At 39.9% G+C, this 19,255-nt stretch overlaps 1 protein-coding gene across 1 annotated transcript; it reads left to right on the top strand.

Annotated features, from left to right (window-relative positions):
- Positions 1-2,581: 2,581 nt before the first annotated feature.
- Positions 2,582-5,410, top strand: LOC121847582 (leukocyte immunoglobulin-like receptor subfamily B member 5). The gene is made up of 6 exons (XM_042329344.1): positions 2,582-2,585; positions 3,134-3,394; positions 3,611-3,738; positions 4,611-4,900; positions 5,019-5,284; positions 5,385-5,410. The coding sequence occupies exons 1-6, from the start codon at positions 2,582-2,584 to the stop codon at positions 5,408-5,410; spliced, it is 975 nt and encodes a 324-aa protein (XP_042185278.1).
- Positions 5,411-19,255: the final 13,845 nt, after the last annotated feature.

Genomic DNA, 19,255 nt, shown 5'->3' with positions numbered 1-19,255 from the left:
GTGAATTCATATATGCATCTGTCTGTCACAGATTCCTTAGAAGAAATGGACCCCACAATTGGCATCAGGATCTCGTCACAATATCTCTGCGCATTCAAATTGCCATCGATAAAATCTAATTGTGTCCATTGTCAGTAGCTTATGCCTGCTCATACAATAACCCCACCGCCACAATGGGACACTCTGTTCACAACGTTGACATCAGCAAACCACTTGCCCACATGACGCCATTTACATGGTCTACGGTTGTGAGGCCAGCTGGACGGACTGACAAATTCTCTAAAAAGATGTGGGAGGTGGCTTATGGAAAATAAATTAACATTAAATTATCTGGAACAACTCTGGTGAACATTCTTGCAGTCAGCATGCCAATTGCACACTCCCTAAAAACTTGAGACATCTGTAGCATTGTGTTGTGTGACAAAACTGCACATTTTAGAGTGTCCTTTTATTGTCCCCAGCACAAGTTGCAACTGTGTAAGAATCATGCTGTTTAATCAGCTTCTTGTTATGCCACACCTGTCAGGTGGATGGATTATTCTGGCCAAAAGGATAAATACTCACTTACAGGGAGGTAAACAAATTTGTGCACAACATTTAAGAGAAATAAGCTTTTTGTGCGTATGGGACATTTCTGGGATCTTTTATTTCAGCTCATGAAACACGGGACCATGTTACGCTCCTCGTTTGTAGAAGAATGACCAGACCAAGGTACATCGTGGTAGGCATACATTTTCTTTATTAAATGTTCCACCAAAAAATAAAAAATAAACAACTCAACAAACGTAAAGCTTTGGCGTGCACCACATGCAACAAACAAAAACAAGATCCCACAACTGAAGGTGGGAAAAAGTATGATCCCCAATCAGAGACAACGATAGACAGCTGCCTCTGATTGAGAACCATACCCGGCCAACAAAGGAATATACAAACTAGAATGCCCACCCAAATCACACCCTGACCTAACCAAATAGAGAAATAAAAAGGCTCTAAGGTCAGGGCGTGACAGACCAACACTTTACATGTTGCATTTATATTTTTTATTTGTTCAAAACCGTTACCCTATTGTCTTTCTCTCTCTTTGAGTCAACTACTGACCACATTTTATGCACTGCAGTGCTAGCTATCTGTAGCATATGCTTAGAGTACAGACCAGTACGAACAAATATGAAAATTAATGCACTCACTACTATAAATTGTTCTGAATAAAAGCGTCTGCAAAATAACTTTACTTAAATGTAAAAAAAAAATTAGATTCATTTTCTGATACTTTGATTGGGTGGACAACATGTCAGTTCACGCTGCAAGAGCTCTGATAGTTTGGAGGACATCCTCTGGATGCAGTCATAAATACTTTGCAAGTCTATGGAAGGGGGTGAGAACCATGAGCCTCCTAAGTTTTGTATTAATGTCAATGTACCCAAGAGGAGGACAAAAGCTAGCTGTCCTCCGGCTATACCATGGTGCTTGCCTACAGAATGCGGCTGAAGCTACTGTAGACCTTCATTGCAAAACAATCGTTTTAATAAATTATTTGGTGAAGTAAATATATTGCTAGGTTCTAATTTTCAGAGTAGAACACTCAACAGACACTAGAAAAGCTTAACCAAGTTTAATTCTTACCAAAGGTTTGACACAGCTGCATTCAGACAACACGTTTCCACCACCACAAGTACAGTAGAAGTGGGAAGTTTACATACACTTAGGTTGGAGTCATTAAAACTCGTTTTTCAACCATTCCACAAATTTATTGTTAACAAACTATAGCAAGTCGGTTAGGACATCTACTTTGTGCATGACACAAGTAATTTTTTAGAACAATTGTTTACAGACAGATAATTTCACTTATAATTCACTGTATCAAAATTCCAGTGGGTCAGAAGTGTACATACACTAAGTTGACTGCCTTTAAACAGCTTGGAAAATTCCAGAAAATGATGTCATGGCTTAAGAAGCTTCTGATAGGCTAATTTACATAATTTGAGTCAATTGGAGGTGTATCTATGGATGTCTTTCAAGGCCAACCTTCAAACTCAGTGCCTCTTTGCTTGACATCATGGGAAAATCTAAAGAAATCAGCCAAGCGTGTGCGAGCAAGGAGGCCTACCAACCTTTCTCAGTTACACCAGCTCTGTCTGGAGGAATGGGCTAAAATTCACCCAACTTATTGTGGGAAGCTTGTGGAATGCTACCCGAAACATTTGACCCAAGTTAAACAATTTAAAGTCAATGCTACCAAATACTAATTGAGTGTATGTAAATGTGTGTCCCACTGGGAATGTGAAGAAATAAATAAAAGCTGAAATAAATCATTCTCTCTACTATTATTCTGACATTTCACATTCTTAAAATAAAGTGGTGATCCTAACTGACCTAATACAGGGATTTTTTTACTAGGATTAAATGTCAGGAATTGTGAAAAACTGAGTTTAAATGTATTTGGCTTAAGGTGTATGTAAACTTGGTTTGAACAGTGGTTCATATACCTGTCAGGGTGTAAAGGGAATCAAGCGCTCTGAAACCAGTGATGCTGTACAATTGACCATTTCTGATAAGTCTAACTAATCACTTAAACATCTACATGGGTAACTAGAATCATTTACACTAAGCGTACAAACATTAAGAACACATTCCTAATATTGAGTTGCAACTGTCCACTTCTTGCCCTCAAAAGAGTCTCAATTCATCAGGGCATGGTCTCTACAAGGTGTCAAAAGTGTTCCACAGGGATGCTGTCCCATGTTGATTCCAATGCTTCCCACAGGTGTGTCAAGTTGGCTGGATGTCCTTAGGGTGGTGGACCATTCTTGATACACAAGTGAATCTGTTGAGCGTGAAAAACCCAGGAGCTCCTGGCACCTACTACCATATCCCGTTCAAGGCACTTCAATCTTTTGTCTTGCCCATTCACCCTCTGAATGGCACACATAAACAATCCATGTCTCAATTGTCTGGAGGCTTTAGAATCCTTCTTTAACTTGTCTCCTCCCCTTCATCTACACTGATTGAAGTGGATTTAACAGGTGACATGTATGGATTTACCTGATTTACCTGGTCTGTCTATGTCATGGAAAGTCCCTCATGTTTTGTACAATCAGTGTATATTGGATATATCTCGTTTGTGTTTCCACAGCTCTGCCTTTGGCCGCAGTGAGTATCTCTCCTCGGGGTCTCCTCTACCTTGGAGAGACAGTCACTCTGCAGTGTGACATATCCGACTACACAGACTGGACGTACCTCTGGTCCAGAGACAACCAACAGCTTTCCAGTCAGACCAGTGAAACCATCACCATCTCTCTCCCTGACCAAGCTGGTCAGTACCAGTGTCAGGGGAAAAGGACAAGGCAGCCCCAGTGGTCAAATCTCAGCTCATCTCTCCCCATCATCGTCACTAGTGAGCTATTTTCAATCTAGATATTCTCAAGTCTGAGCCAATGTGGGTTAATCTTACTGAATACAGACATGTATACTGTAAATTCTAACTAAATGGAGTCAACATACACCCTACGGACAATAGAATTTGATCAAAACTTTACAGCAACAGCTCAGTTATTTTCAATCACCATGCATATATGCAGATGTTTTAATATTCTGCTCTGAATTTTCTCAGCTCTGCCTGAAACTACACTGACTGTAGAGCCAAAACCTGTGTTTTCTGGAGAGAGAGTTACTCTGATGTGTTCAGTAGGGTCTGACAGTAGCTGGAGCTATAAGTGGTACAAAGACAGGAATGATAATGTAGCATCCCAGTCTGAAAGACACACTATAACAGGAGACACCCTCACCATCAGTAGAGTTACTGAGTCTGACCAGGGTCTCTACTGTTGTCAGGGAGAGAGAAGATCCAGACCCACATCTGTCACATCTGCTCCTGCTACGCCCTCTGGTGTTCATCCAGTGTCTTCCTGACCTGCAGTTCTCCCCCTGTACTCTTTCCCCCTCTCCCTCTCTGTGTAATTGTATGGTTGGAGACAGATGTGCTGGAGAGTACTGGTGCAGAGCTGGGAGAGGAGACCCAGTCTACTACACCCTGTACAGTGACCCAGTCCAGATAAACATTACTGGTGAGTCTAAAACAGTTTTATGATAAATTGATACCATTTTACATTGATCGAATATAATTTAGGGTGTAATATTTTGTCTACTTACTGTATCCCAACAACTGTCGCTAACTTGAAGCTATATTCATGAGTAGACCTATTGATAAATAAATACATTTAAAATTGTGTAATTCTTTATTCAGTTGTCTGTGCAGAGACATGTGGCTGTTCTGACCCTCCAACCCAACTGGACCCAAATATTCATTAAAGAGACTGTTACTATGAGATGTGACATACAGGGAGGAGGAGACTCTGACTGGAACTACAGATGGTATAAGACTAGTCAGTTAGTGATCCCCTTTAACACAAATCCTGAGTACAGAATCAGTCCTGTCTACAGGTCTAACAGTGGATCATATACCTGTGGGGGTGTAAAGGGAAACAAGTTCTCCAAGACCAGTGATGCTGTATAACTGACTGTGTCTGGTAAGTCTATCTAATCATGTCAACATCTCCATGGGTTGCTAAGACTGAAAGTTTGAAAACTGACTCTCTCTGGCCTAAAAACAGAAACCTCAACCTGTCCTGGGTATCTCTCCTCAGTGGCTGAACCCTGGAGACTCAGTGGCTCTGAACTGTAAAGTTGACAAGACGTCTACAGGCAGGAGGTTCTCCTGGTACAGGACTGTTCCCTACAGAGCTGGGTTACCCTCCCTATCAGACAAGTCTTACTCTCTACAGCCCCTATCTGACAATGTGAATAGTGAAGACTCCTACACTCAGATCCCTGCTGGTCCTACTCCCACAGGAGGATATGTGTGTAGAGTTGGGAGAGGAGACCCAGTCTATGACACACTACAGTGAACCTCAGTTTCTCTGGTCAGGAGGTAAATCACTGCTTTGAAACTGCTGTGAATCATATTTAAGTCACCCTCGTGTCTATATAACTAAAGATTTGACTATCTCTCATTGTTTCAGATCTGAAGCCTTCAGTGTCTCTCAGAAGAAGCCAACACAACAACACTTTAGATCAAAGTCTCTCTCACTGAGCTGTGAGAAGAAGGGGAATTCTACTGGATGGAGACTGAGATACACAGAGAGAGGAGTAGAGTCAGGGTGTGTCTCTAACTGGAGATCAATAACAGGGTCCACATGTACCATCAGGTCCACATACACAGGGGACAGTGGAGTGTACTGGTGTGAGTCTGGATCAGGAGAGTACAGTAATGCTGTCAACATCACAGGTAAGACCTAATCCTAATATCACAGGTAATCACAGGTAAGACTAATATCCATATGCTATTGATACTAATATGATATTTATATGTAACCCTCTCATCACAGACTTGGACAGATCAGCAAGGGAATAAGGGTGAAAAAGACATCTCAGTGTATGAACTTGTATGATATTGACTCACTAGCAGTGGTGTAAAGTACTTAAGTAAAAATTATTTCAGGTACTACATAACGGTACAGGTTCCCCTAGGGGTACCACCTTGTTCATCTACCCAGCATGTCAGATTTCTAAAATGTTTTACGGCGAAAACATAGCACATATTTATGTCAAATCACCACAAAGACACAGACGATATACAGCCATTTTGTCAAACAAAAGATGCAATCACAAACGCAGGATTAAAAGAAAAATAATTCACTAACCTTTTGAAAATCTTCATCAGATGACAGTAATAGGACATGTTACACAGTACATTTATGTTTTTTTCAATAATATGCCATTTATATCCATAAATCTCCATTTACATTGACGCCATGTCCAGAAAATACTCAAAAATGTCCGGAGAAATTATAGATAGCTCCGCCAGATAACAGAAATAAACATCATAAACTTTGACTAAATATACATGTTCTACAGTTAGTTAGAAAGATACACTGCTTCTTAATGCAACCGCTGTGTTACATTTATTTTTAACGTTACAGAATTAGTTCACTATGTAATCATCTGAGACGGCGCTCAGACGTAAGCAATATTTCTCCACTATGTTGGAGCCAACAGAAATACAAAATTACAACATAAATATTCCCTTACCTTGGATGGTCTTCGATCAGAATGTAGTGGAAGGAGTCATACTTACCCAATACATCGTTTTGTTTCACTTCGTGTGTCCTTATAGTAGCATCTGCTAGCACTTTCTGCTGAAATGCACCCAAAATTACTTCTGGTCCCGAACAGTTGCGCATCAAAACTTCAAAATTACATATTATATGTCGACTAAACTGGTCAAACTAAGTGCAGAATCAAGCTTTAGGATGTTATAAACGTACAAAACCATTCTCAATTCAACCGGACAATCATACTGCTTCTCAGGCAATTTGGAACAAAGGAAGCTCTGTGCCCAAAGCGCGCTCTAAATGCCCATGTATTTTCTCGCGACAGCCACTATTTTGCCTCCCAAAGGGTCAAAGCTTGCGGGATTTGCACAATTAAACACTCTACTGAATGAGGACATCTAGTGGAAGACATAGAAAGTGTCTCCAGATCCATAGCTGGTTGGGAGGGGTGGGGGCAATGACGACAAAGTTGCCCCAAGTTTCAGGCTTCCAAAACTAGTTTGGGAGATTGCCTGCCCTGTGAGTTCTGCTATACTTACAGACATAATTCAAACGGTTTTAGAAGCTTTAGAGTGTTTTCTATCCAATAATAATTATATGCATATATTAGCAATTTTGGACAGATTTTTTTTCAGTTTACTATGGGCACGCAATTCATCCAAAGGGGGCAGTATTATGCCTCTAGCCCTAACAGGGTTTACACTTTGGTCTTTACTATTCAGATTTTTGACTACTTTTACTTACAAGAAAATCATGTACTTTTTACTCCATATATTTTCCTTGACACCCAAAAGTACTTAGCAGGACAGGATAATGGTCCAATTCACACACTTATCAAGAGAACACGTGGTCATCCCTACTGCCTCTGATATGGCGGACTCACTAAACACAAATGCATCGTTTGTAAATTATGTCTGAGTGTCAGAGTGTGCCCCTGACTAATCGTACATTTTCAAAACAATAAAATGGTGCCATCTGGTTTGCTTATTATATGGGATTTGAAAAGATTTATAATTTTCCTTTTGATATTTAAGTATATTTTAGCAATTACATTTACTTTTGATACTTTAGTATGTTTAGAACTAAATACTTGTCACGCCTTGACCTTAGATATCTCTGTTTTTCTATATATTTTGGTTAGGTCAGGGTGTTACTAGGGTGGGTACTCTAGTTTTTTGTATGTCTTGGGTGTTTTGTATGTCTAGGTTTTTTTGTATGTCTAGGGGTTTTGTATATCTATGTTGGCCTGATGTGTTTCCCAATCAAAGACAGACGTTTATCGTTGTCTCTGTTTGGGGATCATATTTAGGTAGCCCTTTTTCCCACTTTCTGGTGAGGGATCTTGACTATGTGTAGTTGCCTGTCAGCACTATATTGTATAGATTCACGTTTTGTTAGTTTGTTCGGTGTTCATTCTTTTAATAAATAGATTGTACGCATACCACGCTACGCCTTGGTCTCCTTCGTACGAAGGAGACAATACTTTTACACTTTTACTCAAGATGTATATTACTTGGTGACTTTCACTTGAGTAACTTTCTATTAAGGTATCTATACTTTTACTAAATTCTGACAATTGGGTACTTTTTGCACCACTGCTTGCTAGAGGAAAACAAGAGGCTAGGGATATTACTAATAGATAAATAAAGGTTTATATTACTGTTTCCAGAATGTTCTCCGATGCAACAAAATGAATGACTCAAAGAAAATACAAACACACAGAATGCAATTAAATGTCAATATATTATCAATAAAACGTTAGCAGTTACACAAATACCACACAATCAATTACAATATAGGAATAAAGATATAACCCCCGGGTACAGAGAGTGTACTCTTAAAACTCAGTCACTGACACTGTTCGACCTAGCAAGCAGCAAAACAGCTCCTCATCCGATAAGGTAAGCTACCATGCTGAAATTCTCCACACAGCGGCAGATGAATTTCAGGTCAATTCTATAAATATTTAACACAACATTCTGTACACTTGTAAGAGAAATTAAGCAACAGTCTCTTTGCTAAATGCAAATCATAATCTCTTCAAATGTAAAAGTTGTAAGTTTAAAAACGTTAGTGTTCGTCCCAGATCTCTTCATGTATCGAGCAGCATCACCCCTTCCAGTGCCTCAAAAGTAGTGTTCACGCAATAGGCCATTTTACTTCATGATAATGCCCTTTGAGTTTAAGAGTTGTTTTTAAAAGACCGATATGTCTTTTAAATGTCACCTGATTTGAGTTTTGGCCTTCCAATAGAACAAGAGTTCCTGTCACGACTTCCGCCAAAGTTGTTACCCAGAAATTATTTGATATTGAGATGAAAACGGCTGCAATGGATCTTTAAAATACTGACGTTTTTCTTTGAAGCTTGAACATGAAAGGAACACAACAGAGGATGTAGTAAAACAATATGCTTCTAATGCATGGTTTATCAGGGTACTGATGCTCATATATCATAGTATACTGTATCTACTCACAGTATATCTCTATTTTAGTCTTAGGACTTTGTTTGACTGCAAGCACAAAAAAATGTGGTGTGGTGATATGTTACAGGTCCTTGAGGGAGATGGAGGGATAAATAACTTTGTGTGGTGATATGTTACAGGTCCTTGAGGGAGATGGAGGGATAAATAACTTTGTGTGGTGATATGTTACAGGTCCTTGAGGGAGATGGAGGGATAAATAACTTTGTGTGGTGATATGTTACAGGTCCTTGAGGGAGACGGAGGGATAAATAACTTTGTGTGGTGATATGTTACAGGTCCTTGAGGGAGATGGAGGGATAAATAACTTTGTGTGGTGATATGTTACAGGTCCTTGAGGGAGATGGAGGGATAAATAGTTTTGTGTGGTGATATGTTACAGGTCCTTGAAGGAGATGGAGGGATAAATAACGTTGTGTAGTGATATGTTACAGGTCCTTGAGGGAGAAGGAGGGATAAATAACTTTGTGTGGTGATATGTTACAGGTCCTTGAGGGAGAAGGAGGGATAAATAACTTTGTGTGGTGATATGTTACAGGTCCTTGAGGGAGATGGAGGGATAAATAACTTTGTGTGGTGATATGTTACAGGTCCTTGAGGGAGATGGAGGGATAAATAACTTTGTGTGGTGATATGTTACAGGTCCTTGAGGGAGAAGGAGGGATAAATAACTTTGTGTGGTGATATGTTACAGGTCCTTGAGGGAGAAGGAGGGATAAATAACTTTGTGTGGTGATATGTTACAGGTCCTTGAAGGAGATGGAGGGATAAATAACTTTGTGTGGTGATATGTTACAGGTCCTTGAAGGAGATGGAGGGATAAATAACTTTGTGTGGTGATATGTTACAGGTCCTTGAGGGAGATGGAGGGATAAATAACTTTGTGTGGTGATATGTTACAGGTCCTTGAGGGAGATGGAGGGATAAATAACTTTGTGTGGTGATATGTTACAGGTCCTTGAAGGAGATGGAGGGATAAATAACTTTGTGTGGTGATATGTTACAGGTCCTTGAGGGAGATGGAGGGACACACCATCAGAGGAGAAGCAGGAGCCATCTGGGAGCATGGGTTATGCATACTCGATGCACGCAAGCACACACACATGCAGGCATGCTCACACACACACACACACACACACACACATGCAGACGAACACGCAAATACAGAAAAAACACATTCATTTTTACAAGTGAAGTATTCCAAAAACACATGTTTTCATGTGATCACATGTTAAGTTAATGTGATAACGTGATCATATTTGAAGTTAATGTGATAACATGTGACAACATGTGAAGCAACATGAGATGACATGAAACTGTACATATGATAACATGTGACAACATGTGAAGCAACATGTGATGACATGAAACTGTACATATGATAACATGTGACAACATGTGACAACATGTGACATGGAACTGTACATGTGAAAACGTGATTTCACGTTACATTTCTCATGTGTTTTTTCTGTGAGGGACACACATAATATCACCTTGTACATGAAGGATTTGTATGTTATTTTAATTTACCAGATAAATACAACAATTTAATTTAACCATGTGTGTATTACTGTAACAGCTATGATATGGTGTAATGATGATACATCTTATAAACAGCTACAGTAATTCTATCTGCTTTGGCAGGGTAGCCTAGTGGTTAGAGCGTTGGACTAGTAACCGGAAGGTTGCAAGTTCAAACCCCCGAGCTGACAAGGTACAAATCTGTAGTTCTGCCCCTGAACAGGCAGTTAACCCACTGTTCCTAGGCTGTCATTGAAATTAAGAATTTGTTCTTGACTGACTTGCCTAGTTAAATAAAGGTAAAATAAAATTGTGTATTGAATTGTTAGGTTGTAAAAATACAAAAATGTATTATCATTGATTCATAATTTCTGTCATTCAGATGATAGAATAACATATTTTGTATATGAATGTCACATATACATGTTTGCTTCTAGTGACCTGTACTTTTACAATATCTTTGCATCATGCTTTTTAAATAAACATTTTTTATCCACCAGATGGAATGAATGCTTTGTTACAGGAAACAGATATTGTCCTCATGGTCAACTGTTCCATACAACCAACCTACTTTGGTCAGCTCTCCTTTCAGCCTAATAGAGTTCTTGTTGCTCCTCAACATTACAGGAAAAGTGTTAGGAAGGAAACATTGTTGACAGCCTCACAACATTGTTGACAGCCTCACAACATTGTTGACAGCCTCACAACATTGTTGACAGCCTCACAACATTGTTGACAGCCTCACAACATTGTTGTCAGCCTCACAACATTGTTGACAGCCTCACAACATTGTTGACAGCCTCACAACATTGTTGACAGCCTCACAACATTGTTGACAGCCTCACAACATTGTTGACAGCCTCACAACATTGTTGACAGCCTCACAACATTGTTGACAGCCTCACAACATTGTTGACAGCCTCACAACATTGTTGACAGCCTCACTCAATAATGAAATGTTAGGCATTACATTGGATACTGACTTTAATCCACAAAGAATACCCCTGGTAATAGAATACAATACAATAAAATGCAATACAATAGAATTCTCCAAACTACTACTTTAGGTTGATCAGTTATAGTTCAGTTGTAACATCAGGAAATACTATCAGAAATAAATGTGAAGAACTTGAGACATATGACATCCTTTCTCTGATAAAAATATAGTGATGTGCAACATTTTATAACCCCCCTCATCTAAGATTGTAATGACCTCACACTATACTTTAACATTAAACTACTGTAGTTCTACAACCAACACACACAAATGCCTTGACTGTTTAAAATAAATGAAAAAATGTAAATGTGCACATTCACACCTATAATTGCAAAGGTGTCTTCCAAGTAAACAAAGGTCAGACTCATAAGTCAGAATGTGATATAACATGGTAACAATATTGAATGTTTCCATTACTGTGTTGAATTCCAAGTGCTAACCTACCTATGCATGACTAACAGTTCTTGCATATTGCCTCCTCATCATACAGACAAGGTCAAGGTGATTAATGACATTAGTGGTTGTCTGACTCTGACTGATATTTCACCTCATGGTTGGTAAGACCACTGTTCCAGTTAGGGGGTTATGTGTCTATGTGTTTAGACCTATGTGGTCTGACAGACAGACTGACAGCAGAGGTCAAAGTGTCACTGCCATATAATTAGGAATTAGAATACTAGAATGGACACGAACCTTCTTATGATGGGATAAATGGCAGCCATTTTAGTTCGGGAGTTGCTCAATCATGGTTTGCCAGTTCTGTGATAAGATTTTGTGTAAAATAATGAATCTGAAGAATTGATCTGCGCTCTATGTTTGCTAGCTAGCTAGCCAGTTTCAGAGGAATGATTCCAAACATTATTTTAATCAACTGCCAATATGTCAACATTCCATGCAAACAATGCAGTCCACAGCCATACTCTGGATGAAATCAGTTGACAATAGGACTTGGAAAAGTTTGAAATGCAACATGTACTGACATTGCATAATAATAACATGACAACTTTCCAACAATACACAAATGTAGACATTTATAGTCTGTTCACATATACTGAGTATACTAAACATTAAGAACACCTTCCTGATGTTGAGATACACCCCTCTTCCCCCCCTTTTCCCTCAGAACAACCTCAATTAGTCGGGACGTGGACTCCACCAAGTGTTGTAAGCCTTCTTCAGGGTTGCTGGCCCATGTTGACCAATGCTTCCCACAGTTGTGTCAAATTGGCTGGATGTCCTTTGGGTGGTGGTCCATTCTTGATACACACAGGAACCTGTTGAATGTGAAAAACCTAGCAACATTGCAGTTCTTGACACGCCTGGCACCTACAGTACTACCATACCCTATTCAAAGGCACTTAAATCTTTTGTCTTGCCTGTTCACATCAATTCATGTCTCAATTGTGTCAAGGCTTAAACATCCTTATTTAACCTGTCTCCTACCCTTCATCTTCACTGATTGAAGTGGATTTAACAACTGACTTCAGTGAGGGATCATTGCTTCACCTTTCACCTGGTCAGTCTATGTCATGACATCAATAAGGGATCTTTCACCTGGATTCACCTGGTCAGTCTATGTCATGACATCAATAAGGGATCTTTCACCTGGATTCACCTGGTCAGTCTATGTCATGACATCAATAAGGGATCTTTCACCTGGATTCACCTGGTCAGTCTATGTCATGACATCAATAAGAGATCTTTCACCTGGATTCACCTGGTCGGTCTATGTCATGACATCAATAAGGGATCTTTCACCTGGATTCACCTGGTCAGTCTATGTCATGGAAAATGCAGGTGTTCTTAATGTTTTGTATTCTACACATTTTCTGATATATTACCTTACTTTTATTTTCCTGCATAAGTAAAATCAGGATTCTGTCTATTCTGGCATTCATTCCAATTAGACCGGTTTGGATTTCTCCCTGAACAATATGGCTGCCATCTTTACCGCATTTTGTAACTTTGAGGGTCTATGACACAGCCTTAAGTCTTCTTGGGTATGATGCTAAATCCTAATATAATATGATGCATAATTTAATACTGTATATAACATCATATATCATAAAAATCATTTCTAATAATAATACATTTCAGAATGACAGAACCTTTCAATGTCACTATATGTCGGCTCTCCTGGAGCCTGATACTGACAGCTGTGGAAGCAACTGTTGTTTTCTGTGAATCTATTTGTATAACTGGTGACAGTGACACTATTATTATATTTACATACTGTCTCTATTGCTTGTTGTCCAAGGCAGGTAAATGATGTGCTGAGGTTTATTCACATGAGGTATTAGTCCATTGATCCTATTTCATGCTTTTAAAATGACCAAACATGTACCAATGTGTATGAAATACTCAGTTACTAGTACTACTACTCCTACTACTACTACTACTACTACTACTACTACTACTACTGTATCACCATGGCTCACAATACATTTGACATATAGCACTCTCCACTGTGTTATTCCAGCATGACTCAACAAAAAGAGAGATGTGTGTCAGTGCATTAATGTCATGCTATTGTTATCAGATGACAGATCTCTGTAATGTGTTGCATGGAGAAGACATGTTGAGCTCCAGAACCATCTTATAGAATAGATACGGTCATCAGTTGTCCACATACAATACATTCCACTAGGTGCCTCATCAGTGCCATTATTCACAATATTTACGTCAATAACAGTAGCAGAGACGGAAGAGGAAGCGCGACACTCTCCTTTTTCTGCTTCATATACAGTCAGTCAACGAACTAAGCAGACCAGACCCAGCTGCTAACACATTGGTGTCTATGGGAGAGTCACTACTTAAGGCTTAAGCAGAACGGAACTGTGACTATTTCTTTCAATGGAAAGTGCCTGAGTAAGACCTTCATTTATCCACCATCTTTGGTAGTAGTTGGCAGTTTGGCAACTCACAGGTTTGCACAATTTCATTACAGCAGAGGTCAGCAGAAGCTTCCGCCACATTATCTATGATGTGGCTGAGAATGTGTTTCAGTTAAAAGGAGACATATTTATAAATAGTTTGGCACGTTCATGTTTTCCCCATGTATTTAGTAATGAACTTCTCCAAATATATTGTTGTTCTTTTCCAATTTTACCGGTATGATGAGTATTTACTGTGCGCAAGTACAATCATGTGTCGAGGAAATGTTTGGTCAAGTTATTGGTGCATTTAACTTGAATATTTAAATGCAGTAATTTCCACGTTTGTAATCCTCCAAGTGGATACGATGTTCAGGTGGACATGAACACTAGCTACACTTACAGAAATACATTTAGTTTATTCCATAGTGTAACGTTTCCGTTATTTGTCATTTGTGCATCTCTGATCCATGTCTGTCAGTGTCTGTCATGTCTGTGGGTAATGGGAGCTCGCGCCTCAGTGTTCATAGAGATACGTGGCCTGTGCGCCATGTTTGGGAGTCAGTACTGTTAAAAAAATGTAACCTTTGTTCACTTCATGTACTGTGATGAAATAGTATGATTCATTCTGATTTAGACACATTTAGGGATATGAAAATTGCCTTTCACATTTAAAACCAGTTTAGTGGTTGTACTTGCCAATTGGGTATTGGTCGGGTCCTGGGTGGGGCAGGTGCATAATGTACCTGTTTGAGGTCCTGTGAGACAGATTAGATGTGGTTTCTCTCCGTCTTGCCCTCTACCTATAGATAGGACAGATTAAGCCTGATACAGAGGCTAATCCTTTTGGGCTGTGGCCTGTGTATACACTGTATTTAGTAAATCTAGGCTGATATATTGTAGGTCTATTTATATGGCGCTTTCACTGTTGGATCAACAAGAACTGTTAATACATTTACACTTTGAGCACTTCAACCTGCCTTGCTTCCTGCAACATTGTTGCCCTTACAACTGCTACCAGGTCCCCAATTTATATATGTTTGTAACCTTTTCAACCAATCAAAACAAAGGTTGGACCACTTAAGTCAGTTGTTTGTGTGTATGCCTCTCAAGAAATAAAAAGCTGTGCACAAAGTCTGTGAAATGGTACACTTGTTTGTTATAGTTACCACAAACCAACAACCCTCCTCAAACAGAGAGGAGTTGAGTGGTTATGGTTTGATCTCTTCCTCTTTAGCAGTGAGGGTTTGTGAAGGAGGGTGGTGTGTGTGAAGCTGTTTTTTTCCACTGTGGTCAGAGAGAGACAAATGAAGAGGGTTGTAGATGTCAAAATGATGAATAGGCCTATACAGGAAAAGGTGTATGGGGCTTTCTGTGTTTATCAGAGAGACAGATGTCAATGTTATTTTAGCATACAGTATACTGTAGTTCACTTGTCATATTCATTTCTCGTTTACATTTAATCTATCACTGACAGTGGCGGTCAGTGCCGTTTAAGATGAGGGAGGACAATTTCTTTCCTTATGAGCACGGCCTTATTTCTATTACAGCATATTGGATGACTGTTTTTCAAATTCCATTCACCCAGTTCAATGTAACAACGATGGGTTTACGCTACTACATGATACAAACATTTTCCCTATACCCATCATGAGGTTACAAGCCTATGACAAATTTGAGGTGACAGTCAGTGACACACTCTTGCCTGAATCTAGTTGATCTAGGGTGTAATCATTAATCCTACAGTTGCAAACGAGAGTTTCTATTGGATGAATTCAGGTACGTTTATTCCCATTTGCTTCCGTTTAAGAAACGTTTTTCAACAGAATCGGCGGAATGAACACACCACTGATCACATGTAAACATGGGTCACTTTCATAGCAGCCACGTTGTATTCCTTCTTGCATATATGCGCTCTCCTCCTCTCACCTTTTCTCTTCGCTTGTGGACTTCAATGCACAACACATCAGCTGTATGTGACCAGGCAAAAAAAAACTTTCCAAGCCAAACCATGTTATAACCACTACACACAGCCTACATCATTGTAACCATATTAGCTAAAGTAACGTCATAGTCAACATGGCTAATAGAACTAAAGCATTAGTAAACCTGCTTCAATCATGCAGTAATGTTACAGTGTACAATCAGTAAGTAGTTTAGCGATTACACCAGCTGGCCCCGGTGGCAATAAATTAGTAGAACCAAAAGCTTATCTTGACTTGGAAGAGGTCCAGTCATAGCCAGCTAGCTAACATAGCATCCCCCTGTTTGAGCAGGGTGTTTCAGTAGGCTAAACTACCTAGCTGCATTTGCTAGTTAAGTAAGTAAAACTGAACATAATTTTTTTGACATTTCTGCAGTGCTAGCTAGCTGTAGCTTACACTTTCAGTATTAGATTAATTCTCTGATCCTTTGATTGGGTAGACAACATGTCAGTTCATGTTGCAAGGACTCTGATAGGTTCGAGAATGTCCTCCAGAAGTTGTCATAATTACTTTGTAAGTCTATGGAATGGGGTGAGAACCGTGAGCCTCCTAGGTTTTGTATTTAAGTCGATGTTCCCAGAAGACGACGGAAACTAGCTGTCCATGGTGCTACCTACAGAGTGCTGTTGAGGCTACTGTAGACCTTCATAGCAAAACAGTGTGTTTTAAACAATTATTTGGTGACATGAATATATTTAATATAGTTTGATCTAAAAAGGATCACTTTTTAAATGTTTTAAAATATGTATTTTTTGAAATTCACTGAGGAGGATTGTCCTCCCCATCCTCCTCTGAGGAGCCTCCACTGCAGTCTGATAACTCATTTCCTGTGTTATTCCTCTGAACAGTTGACAGACCTGCCTTGTTACCAAGAATCTTCACACACATGTCGCGATACAAAACCTTCAGCCCCGCCCCTTGGCCGGCAGCGGGGTGCTAGAGGTGGTTAGCGTCCCGTTCCCTGGATTGGACAGGGCACTATAGATACTTCAGGCTATCTCGGTATAACCAGGACCGCTCGCGTAGCCCTGCCTCTCTTTCTATATCGATACGTTGTCCGCGTAGAGAGGTCTTTTGCCTTGTCACTCTCAACGGTCTAGCTCTAGCTGGGATGTGTGAACCCCACGTTTATCCTCTAGACTCCTTTTACACCACTAATGGATCCTTGAGTTGTTATTAAGCACTAGTCCTACCAGTCTCTATATGATTTCCCTCAGGTTGAGTATTCCCCTTCTGTGATGTATCTAGTTTAAAGTGTGAAGACCTTTAGTCAACTTAGTCTCACTACTCTGCCCGTCGGCTATGTATCGCTTGGATAATAAAACTTAGATAGATCGATAAGACAATTAATGAATCACTACTGGACACACCTTCCTCCTTGTCTTTTAATGGTAACTCACTTTGTCCTAGAGTATTGGTCTCCGTTTCCAGTGTCCCGGTAGAGGGGAGTGTCAGAGTTGTTATCTCCCGTGCCGTTAACTGTCTTGGGAGGGCGTTTTACTCGAGACAAAATATGGCTACCGTTTATTTTTGGAAACACTCTGTTTTTTGTCTTTTACAATCAAACACACTTCAAAATACACAATTTGTTACTTGGTTACACACAGCGTTAATCAAAAACATGCAAATGCCTTAATGCTCTATAAAGCCTGGTACAATGATAACACTTATCTCTATATTAATGCTTATAATAGCTCTTTAATTACCTTTGAGAGATGACGGGGAGACCCACGGTATCAGGATCAGAGTTTCAATCGGTCAGAGTTGGCTGAGAATTTAGTCTATGTATAGATACTCTCCCCACGGAGGAATCTTTGGTTTGACAAAATTTCGAGATTCAAGTTAGACTGAGTACTCTAACCTGCCCTTAGGTTGGATAGTATTGTCAAATAACCTGAAACCGTGATTCCAGGGCAAGGTACTGTGTTCAATCAGTTAAGATATTCTTACAACAGTACACGTGTCATTGGTAATCGGAGACAGAGTCGATTCGAACAATTTACCAACCGTTCTCAGCAAGTGGTAATTCTGCCGTTGATCTACCGCAGTGTCTGGGGCAAGCAACCCGGCCGGTGATACAGTGTTCCTCTGTCAATTAAGACTTTGTCACAACGGTACACTCGGTCCAAACGTATACTGCACACAGGGTCAACTGTTCGATAGATAAACGGACTCTTACCCTAGTATCCAGCAAGTTAGAATCTTTAAAGTAATTTGACCTCGGGCTCAAAATAGCCCGAGGTCAAATGGCTGTCTAAATGAATTCGAGATTCAAGAAGTCAGCGTCGAAGTATCGGCAGTTTCTCTATATATACCTTTTTATCCCTCACTCGAGGTCACGTGAGTGTCCTCCCCTCTACAAACTTGGAGGACAAACAGCTGCTTTACCACACATTAACAACAGTTCCTATATGGGCATCCGTTTATGACAGTGCCCTTACTCTTATAACAGTACATATATGGGCATCCATTTATGACAGTGCCCTTACTCTTATAACAGTACATATATGGGCATCCGTTTATGACAGTGCCCTTACTCTTATAACAGTACATATATGGGCATCCGTTTATGACAGTGCCCTTACTCTTATAACAGTACATATATGGGCATCCGTTTATGACAGTGCCCTTACTCTTATAACAGTACATATATGGGCATCCGTTTATGACAGTGCCCTTACTCTATCAGCAATGAGTCTAACAGCTGTTCCCATTCAGAGGTGTCACTTGAGGCAGAGGGTGGTTCTTCCTGACACCAGTCTTGTTCAGTAGTGGGTTGGCTTGAGTCATCTTCTGGTGACGTTGTCCAATCCGGCATTTCAGTAGGCGTGGTCATCTCTGTCGCTACCATTGGTGGGTAAGGCAGGGGAAGAGGACCAGGAGGTAGATCCATTTGGCATTTTACTACACACAGCTAACTTCTAAATAGCTCCTAAACCATGAAGTCAACCCTTTGACACCTCTCCACCTATCCTAGTGACATTGAAGATTCTACTGAAAATGTAAACGTGACCTGGTATGGTCAATGCAATGTTGACTTTTGCACAAATATAATTTTATCATCAATGCTCCTTCCTCAGATCATTTCTTTAGTTGTGTTAGTTCTCTTCCATCAACAATAAGAACAGTGTTGCTGTGTCTGCTCCTTTTACAGAAAGAGGAATTTGAGTCAAGATGAACATGACGTCAGATGCACATTTTTTCTGTTTCTCTTTAAGGATCTGTAGCTTTCTAATTCTGACAAAGACCCATTAGACCCAGTTACAGGAACTGTAGGGTTCCGGTCCAG

This window comes from Oncorhynchus tshawytscha, linkage group LG10, assembly GCF_018296145.1.
Source record: "Oncorhynchus tshawytscha isolate Ot180627B linkage group LG10, Otsh_v2.0, whole genome shotgun sequence".
NCBI lineage: Eukaryota > Metazoa > Chordata > Actinopteri > Salmoniformes > Salmonidae > Oncorhynchus > Oncorhynchus tshawytscha.
This window is presented reverse-complemented; position numbering and strand designations above follow the sequence as displayed.

Bases quoted from the DNA above. Each gene is read 5' to 3' on its own strand.
- LOC121847582 (XM_042329344.1), top strand. The intron at 3,395-3,610 runs GTGAGCTATTTT...GAATTTTCTCAG, and splicing joins TCTCCCCATCATCGTCACTA to CTCTGCCTGAAACTACACTG. The intron at 3,739-4,610 runs GTAGCATCCCAG...GCCTAAAAACAG, and splicing joins ACAAAGACAGGAATGATAAT to AAACCTCAACCTGTCCTGGG.